General features: G+C 38.2%; 1 protein-coding gene across 1 annotated transcript; it reads right to left on the bottom strand.

Moving 5' to 3' along the window:
* Positions 1 to 496: 496 nt before the first annotated feature.
* Positions 497 to 3,728, bottom strand: LOC128746025 (uncharacterized). The gene is made up of 3 exons (XM_053843078.1): positions 3,647 to 3,728; positions 3,241 to 3,361; positions 497 to 2,009 (listed from the first exon to the last, which is right to left on the bottom strand). The coding sequence occupies exons 1-3, from the start codon at positions 3,726 to 3,728 to the stop codon at positions 497 to 499; spliced, it is 1,716 nt and encodes a 571-aa protein (XP_053699053.1).
* Positions 3,729 to 12,564: the final 8,836 nt, after the last annotated feature.

The following is a 12,564-nucleotide window of genomic DNA, read 5'->3' as shown; positions in this document are numbered from 1 at the left end:
TCAACCGAGAATTGGTGTTCCGCAAAATGGTATTCGGCGAAATGGCTTCTAATGATGGCAAATATTTAAACGCTATCCGCTTTATTTTATGAGGCTAAGCAATGGGGGGAGTTGTTTTCTACTTTACTGTGAGGAAAATTTCTATATTAAAACACTCATGAACTCCCAGAAACTTGCAAAACTCGAGATTGTGACAAAGGTCATCCGAGATTCACGATTTATGTACAACACAGTTTAACAAAGCTACCAAAGTGATTTGGTATTCTTTTTAAAAAGAACTTACACACAATGTACACCTAGACTGCTGCGCGATGAAAGAGGATTAGCACCTCACGCGCAAGCGGTTTTATTGCTAAATATGCTTACATGGCTAAATTATCCTACCTGCACCTTTATTGGTGCAAACAATGTGGCGTGATATGCCACGTTGTCACGATGCCAACATAACGATTCCCCCCTTTGAAGAAAAGTCGTCCTCGACTTTCACGATCCTCCGCTATTGTGGGATGAATCTTGGTTGCCTGGTCGGGTGATCCATGTTGATGCTTCGCGTTGATCCGCCTAATGGATTAGCTTCATCCTTGTTGTTCGTCTCCTGATTGCCTTGTTGAATAACGATAGTTGCCTTCTTGGTCAATAGTATTTTGATGACACAGCTTAGCGTAATTCCGATCACAACGAGGGTTGACACCGAAATTGAGCCAAAAGATATCCAATGAAGCAGCTGAATCTTGGTGTGGATGCTTTCACTGGTAAGATTGAGGTGGTGGATGTCGTCTCGATGCGCCATATGGAGTACCTTCAATCCGGTAGTTGGAATGAAAGCTTTGCTGGGAATTTCCACGTTAGTGTTGGTAAATTGTTCGCCATCTAGCAATATTGCACATTTTGAGAACTGGATGAGGTACGATCCTTCTAATCTGCTATTATGCATGCTGCAGTTAGACTTTAAGACGATGTTCGCCTCATTGATGATTATTGTAGCGTCATTGATTCGTTTTATTATGTTATGGCCATAAATTTTCTCCATCGGGCAATGTGCTGACGAACCGCTCATCAATTTTTGGATGCATTTCGATGGTGGTTCGAGCTGATTAGAATGACATATGAATTGGTCTATTTTCCGATCACATGTTGATCTTGTAGAGTAAGGCGTTGTTCCGTTCAAATAATAGTTTGCTTCTAAATGAATTCTGGTTCCGTTTGATATTGTTGGTTCGATCTGGTAGAGAGAATAAATTTCGTTCGTTAGCTTGGGTATTCTCAGGATATACCTTATAGAATTCTTAGTTGTTATAACGTATGCTCGTGCAATCTCTAGTACGCTCTCCGCTGTGGCTATGTCTAATCCTTGTTCTTTCAGCATAGTTTGAGCGACGGTCAATTCTTTTAGGCTAATCAGGCGACTGCTAGGGATGTTCCAACGAGCCAAGGTTATGGCTTCTCCTATAGTCTCTATCTGCTGAGTGAGTTCGTCCATATTGAGCAGTAGGTTTATAGATGAAAACCCTTCGTTGACGTCTGATGAAAGATCGTTGTATCTTGAGATGAGTGAGTTAATGCTATATGTAATATTCCTGATCCTAACATCTAGTCCAGAGTTAATTTTAATCTGATTATTTTCCTGATCGATTATTGTATTAATTGTCGCGTTCACTAGTCTTAAGTCGTCCGCGTCTGGGCTTCCTGAAATATACTTCCATCCTGTTCCTAAGCTGTCCCAGCGCTTTACTCGTTTTTCTACGATTTTAATCTTTCTGAATGATAGGGATAATTTTTCAATTTTTGATCTTATAATGGGATTAAGAACTTTATCGTTAACAATTTTTTCTTGAGCTTTTAAATAGAGATCGTTGATGGTTAGTTCTATTGGATCTAGATCGATTGGGTGTATAATTCTCAGATAGCTGTTGCAAATTCTGGCTGTTCCTATAGGAAGTATCACAATGGGATTTCGCCTTATGTCGTGTATATATATGTCCGCCTGTCCTTTCGTCAGCAAGAGTAGCCTGAAATTACAAAATTCGTTTTAAATGCTTTTTATGAGTTTTCACTTGATTTTGATCAGTAATCGTTTTGGGAGATTGGTCAGTTATTTCTGCTACTTTATATCTATTGTTGTATAATGTTGCTTTCCCTTTGCATTTTGCGTATACTTTTTGTTTTTCAATATTCTTATACTCTTCCTCGCTTAAACAAAGAATTTTGGAATTATGCTTTTTGACAGTCATTTCAATGTTATCTAAAGCTGTTTGAATTTTCCTACTATGATCATTCGAAATTTTGAGTTTGTTAAGTGAACTGGAAGTTCCGTACACAATTTCCCTAGGGGCCAGCTTAGTTGTGGAATGTTTGGTTTCGTTATATAGTGCTACAATAAGTTTTAGCCCTTCATATAGGTTTAGCTCGATTGTTTTCCTTCGGTTTGCTTGATATATTTCAATTAAAGTGTTGTGGAATCTTTCAACAATTCCGTTGCTGTTGCTACAGCTTGCAAAGTGTATTGATATGTCCAGGTCGGTTAAAAATTCGGTCATTGTCGGATTACGAAAACTTGATGCCTGGTCACATGTGATTTGCTTTGGAATACCGAAAGTTGAGAAATAACGTGTCAACGTCTCAACGATCGTTTCTGTTTGTTCGTTTTCAATTTTGTACAGTTGTGCAAATTTCGAAAATGCATCGACTATGGTAAGGAATTTTTCAGTCTCTTTTATAAAAACGTCCATGTAGATAATGTCGAATGGTCTGTCATACATACGTCTTGTAATCGGAATTTTAAATGGATGTCTTTCATATTTTGCTAGTCTGCAGTCCTCACAATTTCTAGAAAAGTCTTGCAGTTGTTTGTAAAGTCCGGGGAAGAAGACGGATTTACTAATTTCGTCGTAAACAATTTTACAACTTCGATGACTGAAGTTATGACTTCGCTTAATAAATTCCTCTTGTTCCCTTGGTTCAATTATGTCCGGCAATTTCAGATTACAATATTCAATTTTGACTTTTTTCCGAAAAATTTTGTCCGCAACCTTTGTGCAGAGTCTCACCACCTCCAATGGTGCGAATATACCATTTGTTATCTTTGGATTGATATGTTCCTTAAGGAATCCGGTCAGGCTTTCCTCATCGTAGTATGGTCGGTGATAAACGTGCCTGGTGTAGCCTGAAAAAATTTGAACCAATAAGTACGGGCTTTTTCGTTTATTATCGGTTACCCTAAAAAAGATTTGATTTTTAAACCTATTCACAGGTGAAGTTCCGTACAGGTTGTCGTCCTCGTACACCTCGTTCTCCATCTCTCGGTTGTTGATTTCCGCCTTTGGGATCCTGGATAGGCCGTCCGCTACGACGTTCTGTTTACCTTTTTTATATAAAATTTTAAAATCGAATTGTTCAAGATACAAGCGCTGTCTCGTCACCCTTCCTGTAGCATCTGTGAGCTTCAGTTCTTTCGTGAGCGGCTCGTGATCAGTATAAATTGTAAATTGTTTTCCGTATAGATAAGGTCGAAATGTCTTTGCTGCAAAATAGATTGCGAGAAGTTCTTTGGCGGTGGCAGAGTAATTTTCCTCCGCTCTCGACAATGTTCTGGATAAATACGCTATAGGTCGTTCAACTCCGTTCACAAGTTGGGATAGGACGGCACCAATAGCGACATTTGAGGCATCCGTTGTCAGAATAAACGGTTCCTCAAAATTAGGATAAGTGAGAAGCAGATTACTAGTCATGATGTCTTTAAGTAGTTCAAATGTTTTTTCATATTCGGGGCTAATGTTGATATTTTTCACTTCTTTCCTCAATTGTGAGGTCATTGGTTTTGCAATATGGGCGAAGCGAGGGATAAACCGTCTGTAGTAACTGATGGTCCCTAAAAATGATTTCAAATCTTTTCGATTTTTCGGCAAAGGCCAGGATTTAATTGATTCAATCTTTTGAGGATTCGGACGAACACCCTCTATTGTGACCAGATGTCCTAAAAACTCAACTTCTTTTCTCAAGAATTCGGATTTGTCACATTGCACTTTCAAGTTAGCTTCTCTTAAGGTTTGAAGAATCTTTTGAATATCACTCAAATGAGTTTGTAAATTAATACTATAGATAATGATATCGTCCATGTATACAAAACAGCGTATGCCTAGGTGTTTCCTTAACACCGAGTCCATCAGCCGTTGGAATGTTGCTGGGGCGTTTTTCAGCCCGAACGGCATTCGAACGAATTCGTATTTGCCGTGGTCAACATTGAATGCCGTTTTTGGCACGTCTTTGGGGTTCACCTCAATTTGGTGAAAACCACTTGCCAAATCTAGAACCGTAAAGTATTGTGCTTTACCAAGTCTGTCTAGTATTTCACTAATTTCGGGGATCGGATATCGATCTGCTGGGGTTTTCTCGTTGAGTTTTCGATAGTCGACCACTATGCGAAACTTACGTCTACCCGAGTTATCAATTTTTTTGGGTACCACCCAAATAGGGGACGTCCATTGAGAAGAGGACTCCCTAATAATTCCACTCTCAAGCAGTTTTTGAATCTGCGTCGAGACTTCTTCTCGAAGATGATATGGATATTTGTAAGTTTTCTGATGAATTGGTAATTCATCAGTGGTTTTAATATTGTGTTTGACTTCGTGGGTGAACGTTAATCTATCGTTCTCCGCGAAGAAAACATCTTTGTACGGTTTCAAAGTCTTGCTTAGCAGCTTCCTCTCTTCCTTATTCATATGTTCAGCAGGAAAATTAAGTTTGAAATCTTTTTCCTCCTGCGTCATTGAAAAACATTCACATGCAAACGGCCTAAGAGGGCATTTCACATTCTTTTCTTTCGCTACGAGATGCACCGTGGCTTTATTGTTTATCGCTTCGTACACTCCCGGTTTAAGTATTATTTTGTTTGTGAGGTAAATGTCTCTATCAATGAGGAAAGAACCGTTTGCTGTTGTGCATATTTCAAAAAGGTTTTCCTTCTGATCGTGAAAGTTTACTGAATTTACGCGGTATTTAGAAAACGGAAAGATTTGGTTTTTAATAATTAACGCATGATTGTTAGTATTAATTTTGGCTTTTAGGATGGCAAGGTTTTCATAGCCTAAAAGTCCATCAAAAAATTTATGGAAACGAAATACATGAAAAGGCAATTTTTCATCACCTGCTTCTGGGAAAAGGTTCACGTTTACCATTTTATCAATTTCAAAGGTTCCATTCTTATTCTTGACGACGGCGGATTGTTTGATCGTTTTTGCATTTTTGACATGTTCTGGATTCAAATACGATTTGTTTGCGCCAGTGTCAACTAAAATATTTAAATAACCTTTTGTTGTTGGTAGTCGAAGATATGGCAAAAAGTTTACGTCTTCGACTTTCTCACGCGGACTCGCTGAAAATTTAATTCTTCACATTCTTCACTCGACATTTCTTCTGCTTCAATTTCTTCTTCACTGAGATCACTCGCGGGTCCGTTCACTTCGTTTGCGTTGGTTTCTGTTTTCATTTTTCGATTAGGTGGCGGTTTCCGCTCGGTAGTCGGCTTGAAATTTGTTTTTACGTTGTGGCTGGCGCCGCTGTAATTAGGGTTATTGTTATGTTTATGCCTTTCAAAATTTTTGAAAGGTTTTGTTCGAATTTCCGCATTCTGGTTGATGCAGACATCTTGATATGCGGCTTCAAGGGATTTAGGATTTGATTGACGAATAATTGATGCCAAAGGTTCGCCAATGTTGTCTAAGTATTTAGTCACGGTAATCGCGTCAATTAATTCGTTTACCGTCATCGGATTTAGTTGCAGGTTGGTCTTTAGTTTGGTGTTCAGCTCTTTAGTATCGCTGAAGAACTTTAAATTACTCTTCTCTCCTTTCCTCAAGTGGAATAGGAGAGTTAAGTTTGTTGAAAGATCCTTTTGATCTCCGTAATTCTCCATGAGTATCGCTTTGATACTCGCAATGGAATTGGGGCTGCCATTCGCACATAAGATTGTGCGGGCTTCTCCCTTAATTTTGTTCCTGATAGCTCTTAGATAGTAGCGATCTAAGGTATCAGGTGCCCCGTTTTCGCCTTTTATGGCGAAATCGGTGTAGATCTCGTCTAGCTCTTCTAGCCACGACGAGAGTTCCTTTCTATTGCCGGTGAATTCCGACATGTTTTTTATCGAGTCAGGGATTCGATTACCCTGTCTCTGTTCAATTTTCAATTGGAGCTCGTTAAGCTGGGCTCTCAGCTGCTCGATCTCACTGAGTCTTGTTTCAGGCATGATTATGTTTAAGAAAATAAAGTGTAGGTAAGATACTTACAGTATTATAACTGTTAACATCTGATGCGGGTGAGTGGCGGATTGGTAAGCTGTTGTTCTGTTACCGGTGTCGCTGCTGCGTTGTTTGCTCCAACTGTTGCTTAGCGTGACCAGCTAAAGATATCTGTTGTTCCAATCGCTTTAGAAACGTCCTTGTTTTGGTATCGATTTCCTCACACCACTGGATTTTCCGCAAATCCTACCGGCTGCGCCACAAAGCTACCAAAGTGATTTGGTATTCTTTTTAAAAAGAACTTACACACAATGTACACCTAGACTGCTGCGCGATGAAAGAGGATTAGCACCTCACGCGCAAGCGGTTTTATTGCTAAATATGCTTACATGGCTAAATTATCCTACCTGCACCTTTATTGGTGCAAACAATGTGGCGTGATATGCCACGTTGTCACGATGCCAACATAACGTTAATTTGTGGCAATACGAAGTTTGTTGGGTCAGCTAGTATACATATATAATGGATAAGCATTTATATGAATTTCTGAAGTAATCGTTTTTGGAAGACAATGTCACAAAATTACTATTAACAAATAATTCTGCCTTTACAGCTTAATTGAAGTTGGTTATGCAGAATCACTTTTTCATTATTTGTTCACATGATTTTCAAAGGAATAGTTAACTTAAAGTCTAAATTAATGTTTTTCTAGTGAATTTTCACGTTTTGCAAATAATTTTTGTTCCATTAGTACCGCCACTAAGTCCCGAAGTAAATTTTTGAAACACAATTCATCTTTATTCATCAAACCTATAGTCACCTTCTATAGTAATACAACACAGCAAAACCGTTGCTTTGAAACGAGTTGGCAATAGTCTGAAAATAGACTGCAGTAGTTATCAGAACCTCGTCATTGAAACTGAATTCCTGAATCTTATGAATTTTTTTTGAGATCCACGAACAGGTAGAAGCCAAACGGACCTGCTCTGGTGAATATGGTAGGTTTGAAACCAATTTGAATCGCATTTCGTCAATGTCACCAAAATTTTAACCAGTTTGTGAAACAGAAAAATTTCAAATTAAGACACAGAGTTGTCTTAATGAATACTAATAGAAGTTACAATATATTATTATAGTTACACTTAACTACCGTCTTCGAAAGAGTCGACTTTTAAAAGTATCGATGATCTCCATCGCTATCGCACTGATTTCGCTAAGATAGTATAACACCTTTCACCATCAGTTAATTTAATTTCGGATTTCTCTTTCTAGCAAATGCACTCTAGTTAAGATAGAACCAATAAAATAACAATAAATTCTAATTTTATAATTACTAAGATACGATTTATATCAAAACTAATCGTACTGAGAATCTAATGAAATTTAATTATGGCTTTGAATTTAAAAAATGAAGACAGAAGAGACAAGCCGGCGTGCCACCCCAGTGACAGTGTGTTTCGCTCAAGTCTAGCTCTGTCGCCGTTCGTTATGTTTCTTAGAATTAAACTTCTGTTAATTTCTGAACGTTTGAAAAACCTTGAAGGCATTCCGTGAATTCCACCTGAAACGTCCAGCGGATGTATATCAATCAAACAACACGACAAAGTAAATTAAATTACTTCAGAGTCATCGTTGCGATGCTGCAGGAATTTTTATTCACTATTTCTTCATCACCTGGTCAGAATTCCAGGTAAAATGATGTTCACCATCACGTCCCTTTTTGAATGCTGTTTGTTGAGTTTCTATTACCGGTACCTACCCGTACAGATAAGAATTCGGTCGCCCCTGGAGACTGTGGCTAGCCTGCAGAGAGACGCGTTGCAAATCAGGGCTGCATCTTCTCTGTTGACTGCATCAATTAATTAGTTTGTTGTCTGAGGTTAATTAGATTCTGGGAATAAGCTCAAAAGTAAAAATAGCCAATAAGCTAGCAATTATTACTTTTCGCATTGTCTGAGAAGGAAATCCCTTGCAAGTAGGAATTACGCAACCCTGATTGGTGGCAAAAGTTCCGTTAAGTCTTGAGCGTAGCTCACGGTAATCACTAAATCAAACTTATTCGACAAGGATAAATGTGATATATTTTGTTGAAGCTTGGTTTCATTTGCTTTTAATCTTCAGAATGTAATAACGTTCTTGATGATCAAAAACTTTCAACGTCGCCGACTTACCCTCAAACAATTGCTGCCTCCAGAAAGTGCAACGTTTTAACGTGTACATGGAACTCTCAATTCTGCAATTCTGAATTCTGCTCGTCAAACCTTTTCCCTGATTTACATATTGTGGGGATTTTGTATTATTTCCAGCCGTATATGGTCATTTTCAGAAAATCGGAAGTCACCATCTTCGATTCCAAAATGGCTTCAGAACACGACATTCCATACCAAGCCCACAGACATTAAATTCGTTTTCCATTCTTCGCACCAATTAAACCGTCATTTAAAGTTTGGGCTTAGTTGGGAATGTCTCCGTTTTCGTCAAATTGGCGCTTTTTAACGAAGGAAGGGGAATACTGCTAATATTCGGCAGGACAGTCTTCGGAGAAATTTATCAAGAAACGTCGGAAAAACATCAAACTTCAGTCTTGATAAATTTCTCCGAAGACTGCCCTGCCGAATATTAACAGTTACAATTGAATTCAGTCGATAAAAAACACAACAGAAGGGGAATACGCCATAAAAAATATTTGCTAGTTCAAGGGATACTCCTGTTGCCATTTGATATTTGGGAATGTCGATCATAGATGGTGCTAGTGTTCAAGCAAAATGTGAGGTACGACAATTTTTGTTATTTTTTCTTCCAAGAGTTATGTCTGTTTGTCTGTGGTAGAACTATCCATTGGTATCGATCATTTCCGGGAATGTGCGTATTCGAAAGAGGGAAATAACTTTCTTCGTCCAAAGCAAAGCATAATTTTTATCGACCATTGCACAGTGGGCAAAACCGACCGAAAAAAACGGAACTTTTTGTTGCCGCTGTTTTTAAGAGGTAAAAAGTAACTTTTCTTATGTATAAAATCACGAGAAATGATCTCAACGTTTGGTGATGATCTCAACGCGCGGAAATGACGGGAAGTAGCCCATTTTGCCCCATTCATCCCAATTCTTTAATAGTTTTAAAAGAATAATGTACAAACGTTCTCTAATTTGAGATTCTATGGTAAGGAAAAGAAGAAGAATGTTAGGAAAAAGGTATATGAACAATGAGCTCAAGGTTTTTGTACTACAGACAAAAAGCCAATTCGCTACTTTTGCCAGAGATTTTCAAGAAGGCATGCCTGTTGGAAAGGTTGAAAAAGTCAAACGATCGAACGACGATCAAGCTTTTCACAAAAATGTCGTGAACGGAAATGTTTTGCCTTGTTTTACCCTGCAACTTGTACTGAAATCTGAGAAAGTATTGATAGAAAAACGAGCAACGGTAAAAGTGCTCCAATTTCGTTCAAATTTGGTGTGTTTGTTCCTAGTCGAAAAATCTTAGACCCATACTTGTTTATTGGACGCTTAGAGTGCCTCTTTCTGAGTTAGGGTAGTCACAAAATGCTACCTTGCTTGCGAGTAGTTGTTGAGGATCCTAGAATATGGTGAATAGTCGAAGCCGCAACATTTCCGCTTTTAAAATGTTGTGTCGTATACTTTTTGCTGAGATTTTTGTGCAATTCGTAGAAGTGTACACTGTACAACGCGCTTGCGGAATGCTTCTAGTTTTGACGCCGTTATAAGCAAAACAAAAAAAGGAGCAAAACAAAAGAGGAGAGCAAGAGCTAACACATACACATTCTCATTTCTCTCTGAGCTCGTTTGTTGTTGTGCATAGAGATTAAGGGCCTCGAAAAAATTTCGAAATTTTAGTTGCCACCCGTGAAACAAAAAGCATCACCAGAGCAAGGTTGCCAACAGGTTTTCCCGAAAATCTGGCGAACACGAATAAAAGTGTCTGGCAAAAATCTGGTGGTCAATTAGTTCGATGGGGAGGCGTTTTCCTGAAAAAATCTTGCTCGTTTTACCCACCGTGGATGCAAAATTTTGTCCAAAATTAGAAGTCAGGACCTTTTTTCAAGACGGCGGATCGAAAATCTGGCAAAAATCTGGCACTTTACCAAATATCTGGAAAATTTTGAGCTTTATCTGGCGCGCAATCAAAAATCTGGCAAAATCCAGATTTATCTGGCATACTGGCAACCGTGCACCAGAGAGAAGTGAACTGTCACATCACATATGCGATGCAGAAATAAAGGGATTAGAACGTGTGCAATAAATTTGAAAGCAGTATCGTTCGTTGTTCCAATTACTGAATTTACCATTTTATCGTCATTTTGTGTTATAAGGACCCAGTTTTATTCGTTTATTGATTATAGTTAGTTTCAATGCTACAAAACCCGCAGAACATGTGTACTTGCATTTAACCATCGGTAAAAGCTTATTTTGTATATCAACTTTTGTTCAAAATAATGGACGCAGTGGTAAGAGTACCCAACATAAGATGAAATAAACTTTCTCAATAATTGTAACAAGAAAATCGTCTGGGACACATGTATGCTTGAAAACCACGTTGATTTACAGAGAAAATAGTAAAATTCTGATGGATAATGAACTTATCTAGCCGATATTAGGCCATATGAATAAAAGAGTTTACGTTACTTCTCCCATAAGATTTACAAGGGAAAAGCAAAGGAAACTGTTTTATAGATCATTACACGGAAGCTCCTAACCACACTTTTTTGACAGAACTTGGTGGTTTGTTTACATGGTGTTAAATTTTGAATTAAGTTTTCTATCTTTGTCCGGCAGATAATGATAGAAATTTATAGTTTTTATTTAAGAGAAAGTGCCTTACATGCATTTTACAGAAACTGATGCAGTAATCCTTCACGAAATTTCAAATCGAAACTGCTGGATGTGACAAAAAAACATGTAAACAAACCACCAAGTGGTGTCATTTGACGGCAAAATGACGTCATCGCAAAATGATCTATTCATACGGCCTAGTGTTGTCAAATTATATTGCACTGCGAAGTATGCATTAATTTGGTGGCGAGCAACAATTGGCAAATTACCCTGCTTCAACACTTAACCTAAATATAGTTTGGGTAATCTCGAATAGTGAAAAAAAAACTTATGTAATTATAATGTATTTCTAATTCTAAACTTTCTATTTACAATTATATCATCGTTTATGAAATCCTCTTTGCAATGGTAGGAAAATTATAATTAATTTTTGAGCGAATATACTTGGCAGCAAATCATGTTATAAATATCATTACCAATCATTCCGAAGACTAGCCGAGGTGGTCGTGGAAGGAAAATAAATTGACCTAATTTCCTAACTTTGATCGACTTCATAACTTCAATTGCACTTCATTTCTCCGTTAATCAAAGTAAGGCAAATGGAAAGCAAAAACCTCTTCAATCCATAGGAACCAGCATCAATTAGCAGTTATTAAAACGGAAAGCGAATAAAAACCGGTCGGCGTAAGTCTTTCAATTGGGTTGCCATTCACAGTCCGCAATAACACACCGTTCAAGTCTGGAAAACCGGATATATTTCCTGGGAAATCCGGTAGTATGGAGAGGCTTCCAGTGAAACCTGACTAAAAGGATTTTTTTTATTTTCGCAAGATTTCGGCATTTAGCCATTGGTTTATTTTAAGCTACCCTTTCCTATTAGCCGTATCATGGCTTTGAACAGCTGTAATGCAATCGAATGAGGGATAATTGACACTCTCTTGGCACTGCGCTGGACGATTTAGCGTTCCTTTCAAGAGTGCTTCTGCCTTTTGGCTCAGGTTCGTTCTCGGTTCGTTGCGATGCAGGACTTTCTTTCATCATTCCATTTCGTTACTAATGACCGTGCAGCAGCAAATGACAATTGCCATTCTTGAATTGAAGTGGTTACGATGTCCCGGTATAGATGAAGGATTTTTAATTGTTTGCGATAATTGATTCCACCCATGCGTTCCGAGAGGCTAAGCACACTAATTGCCGCTCCAATTAGCTGAAAGTACGTCGTAGTAACGAATAGCAATGTAAATTAAATTCGTCTTTTGTGGACCATGGTCCGAAGATTTTGAAACAATTTTTAAAGTAAGTTGTGCGAATAGGAAACAGGTATTTGAATGTTTTCGGCTAGATCTAATATTATAGGCGTGTTATTTCGTCTGTAATCAAAACCAGGCCCCTGACAGAACTCCACTGGTAAAAATCGTACTGAACGCAGACTCAAACCCGTTATGCCAGTTTACAGTCAAGACAAGCACCAGTAACGAAGTTGTATGTCATTGAGTTACATTGCGTTAGAGGTACATTTAGGCAATTTGGTCATACATTTCGGT

This window comes from Sabethes cyaneus, chromosome 1 (assembly GCF_943734655.1).
Source record: "Sabethes cyaneus chromosome 1, idSabCyanKW18_F2, whole genome shotgun sequence".
NCBI classification, from domain to species: domain Eukaryota; kingdom Metazoa; phylum Arthropoda; class Insecta; order Diptera; family Culicidae; genus Sabethes; species Sabethes cyaneus.
This window is presented reverse-complemented; position numbering and strand designations above follow the sequence as displayed.

Bases quoted from the DNA above. Each gene is read 5' to 3' on its own strand.
- LOC128746025 (XM_053843078.1), bottom strand. From the start codon at position 3,728: ATGACTAGTAATCTGCTTCTCACTTATCCTAATTTTGAGGAACCGTTT. The intron at 3,362-3,646 runs GTGCCGTCCTAT...TATATAAAAAAG, and splicing joins TGCCTCAAATGTCGCTATTG to GTAAACAGAACGTCGTAGCG. The intron at 2,010-3,240 runs GTTTAAAAATCA...TTGTAATTTCAG, and splicing joins GGAACTTCACCTGTGAATAG to GCTACTCTTGCTGACGAAAG.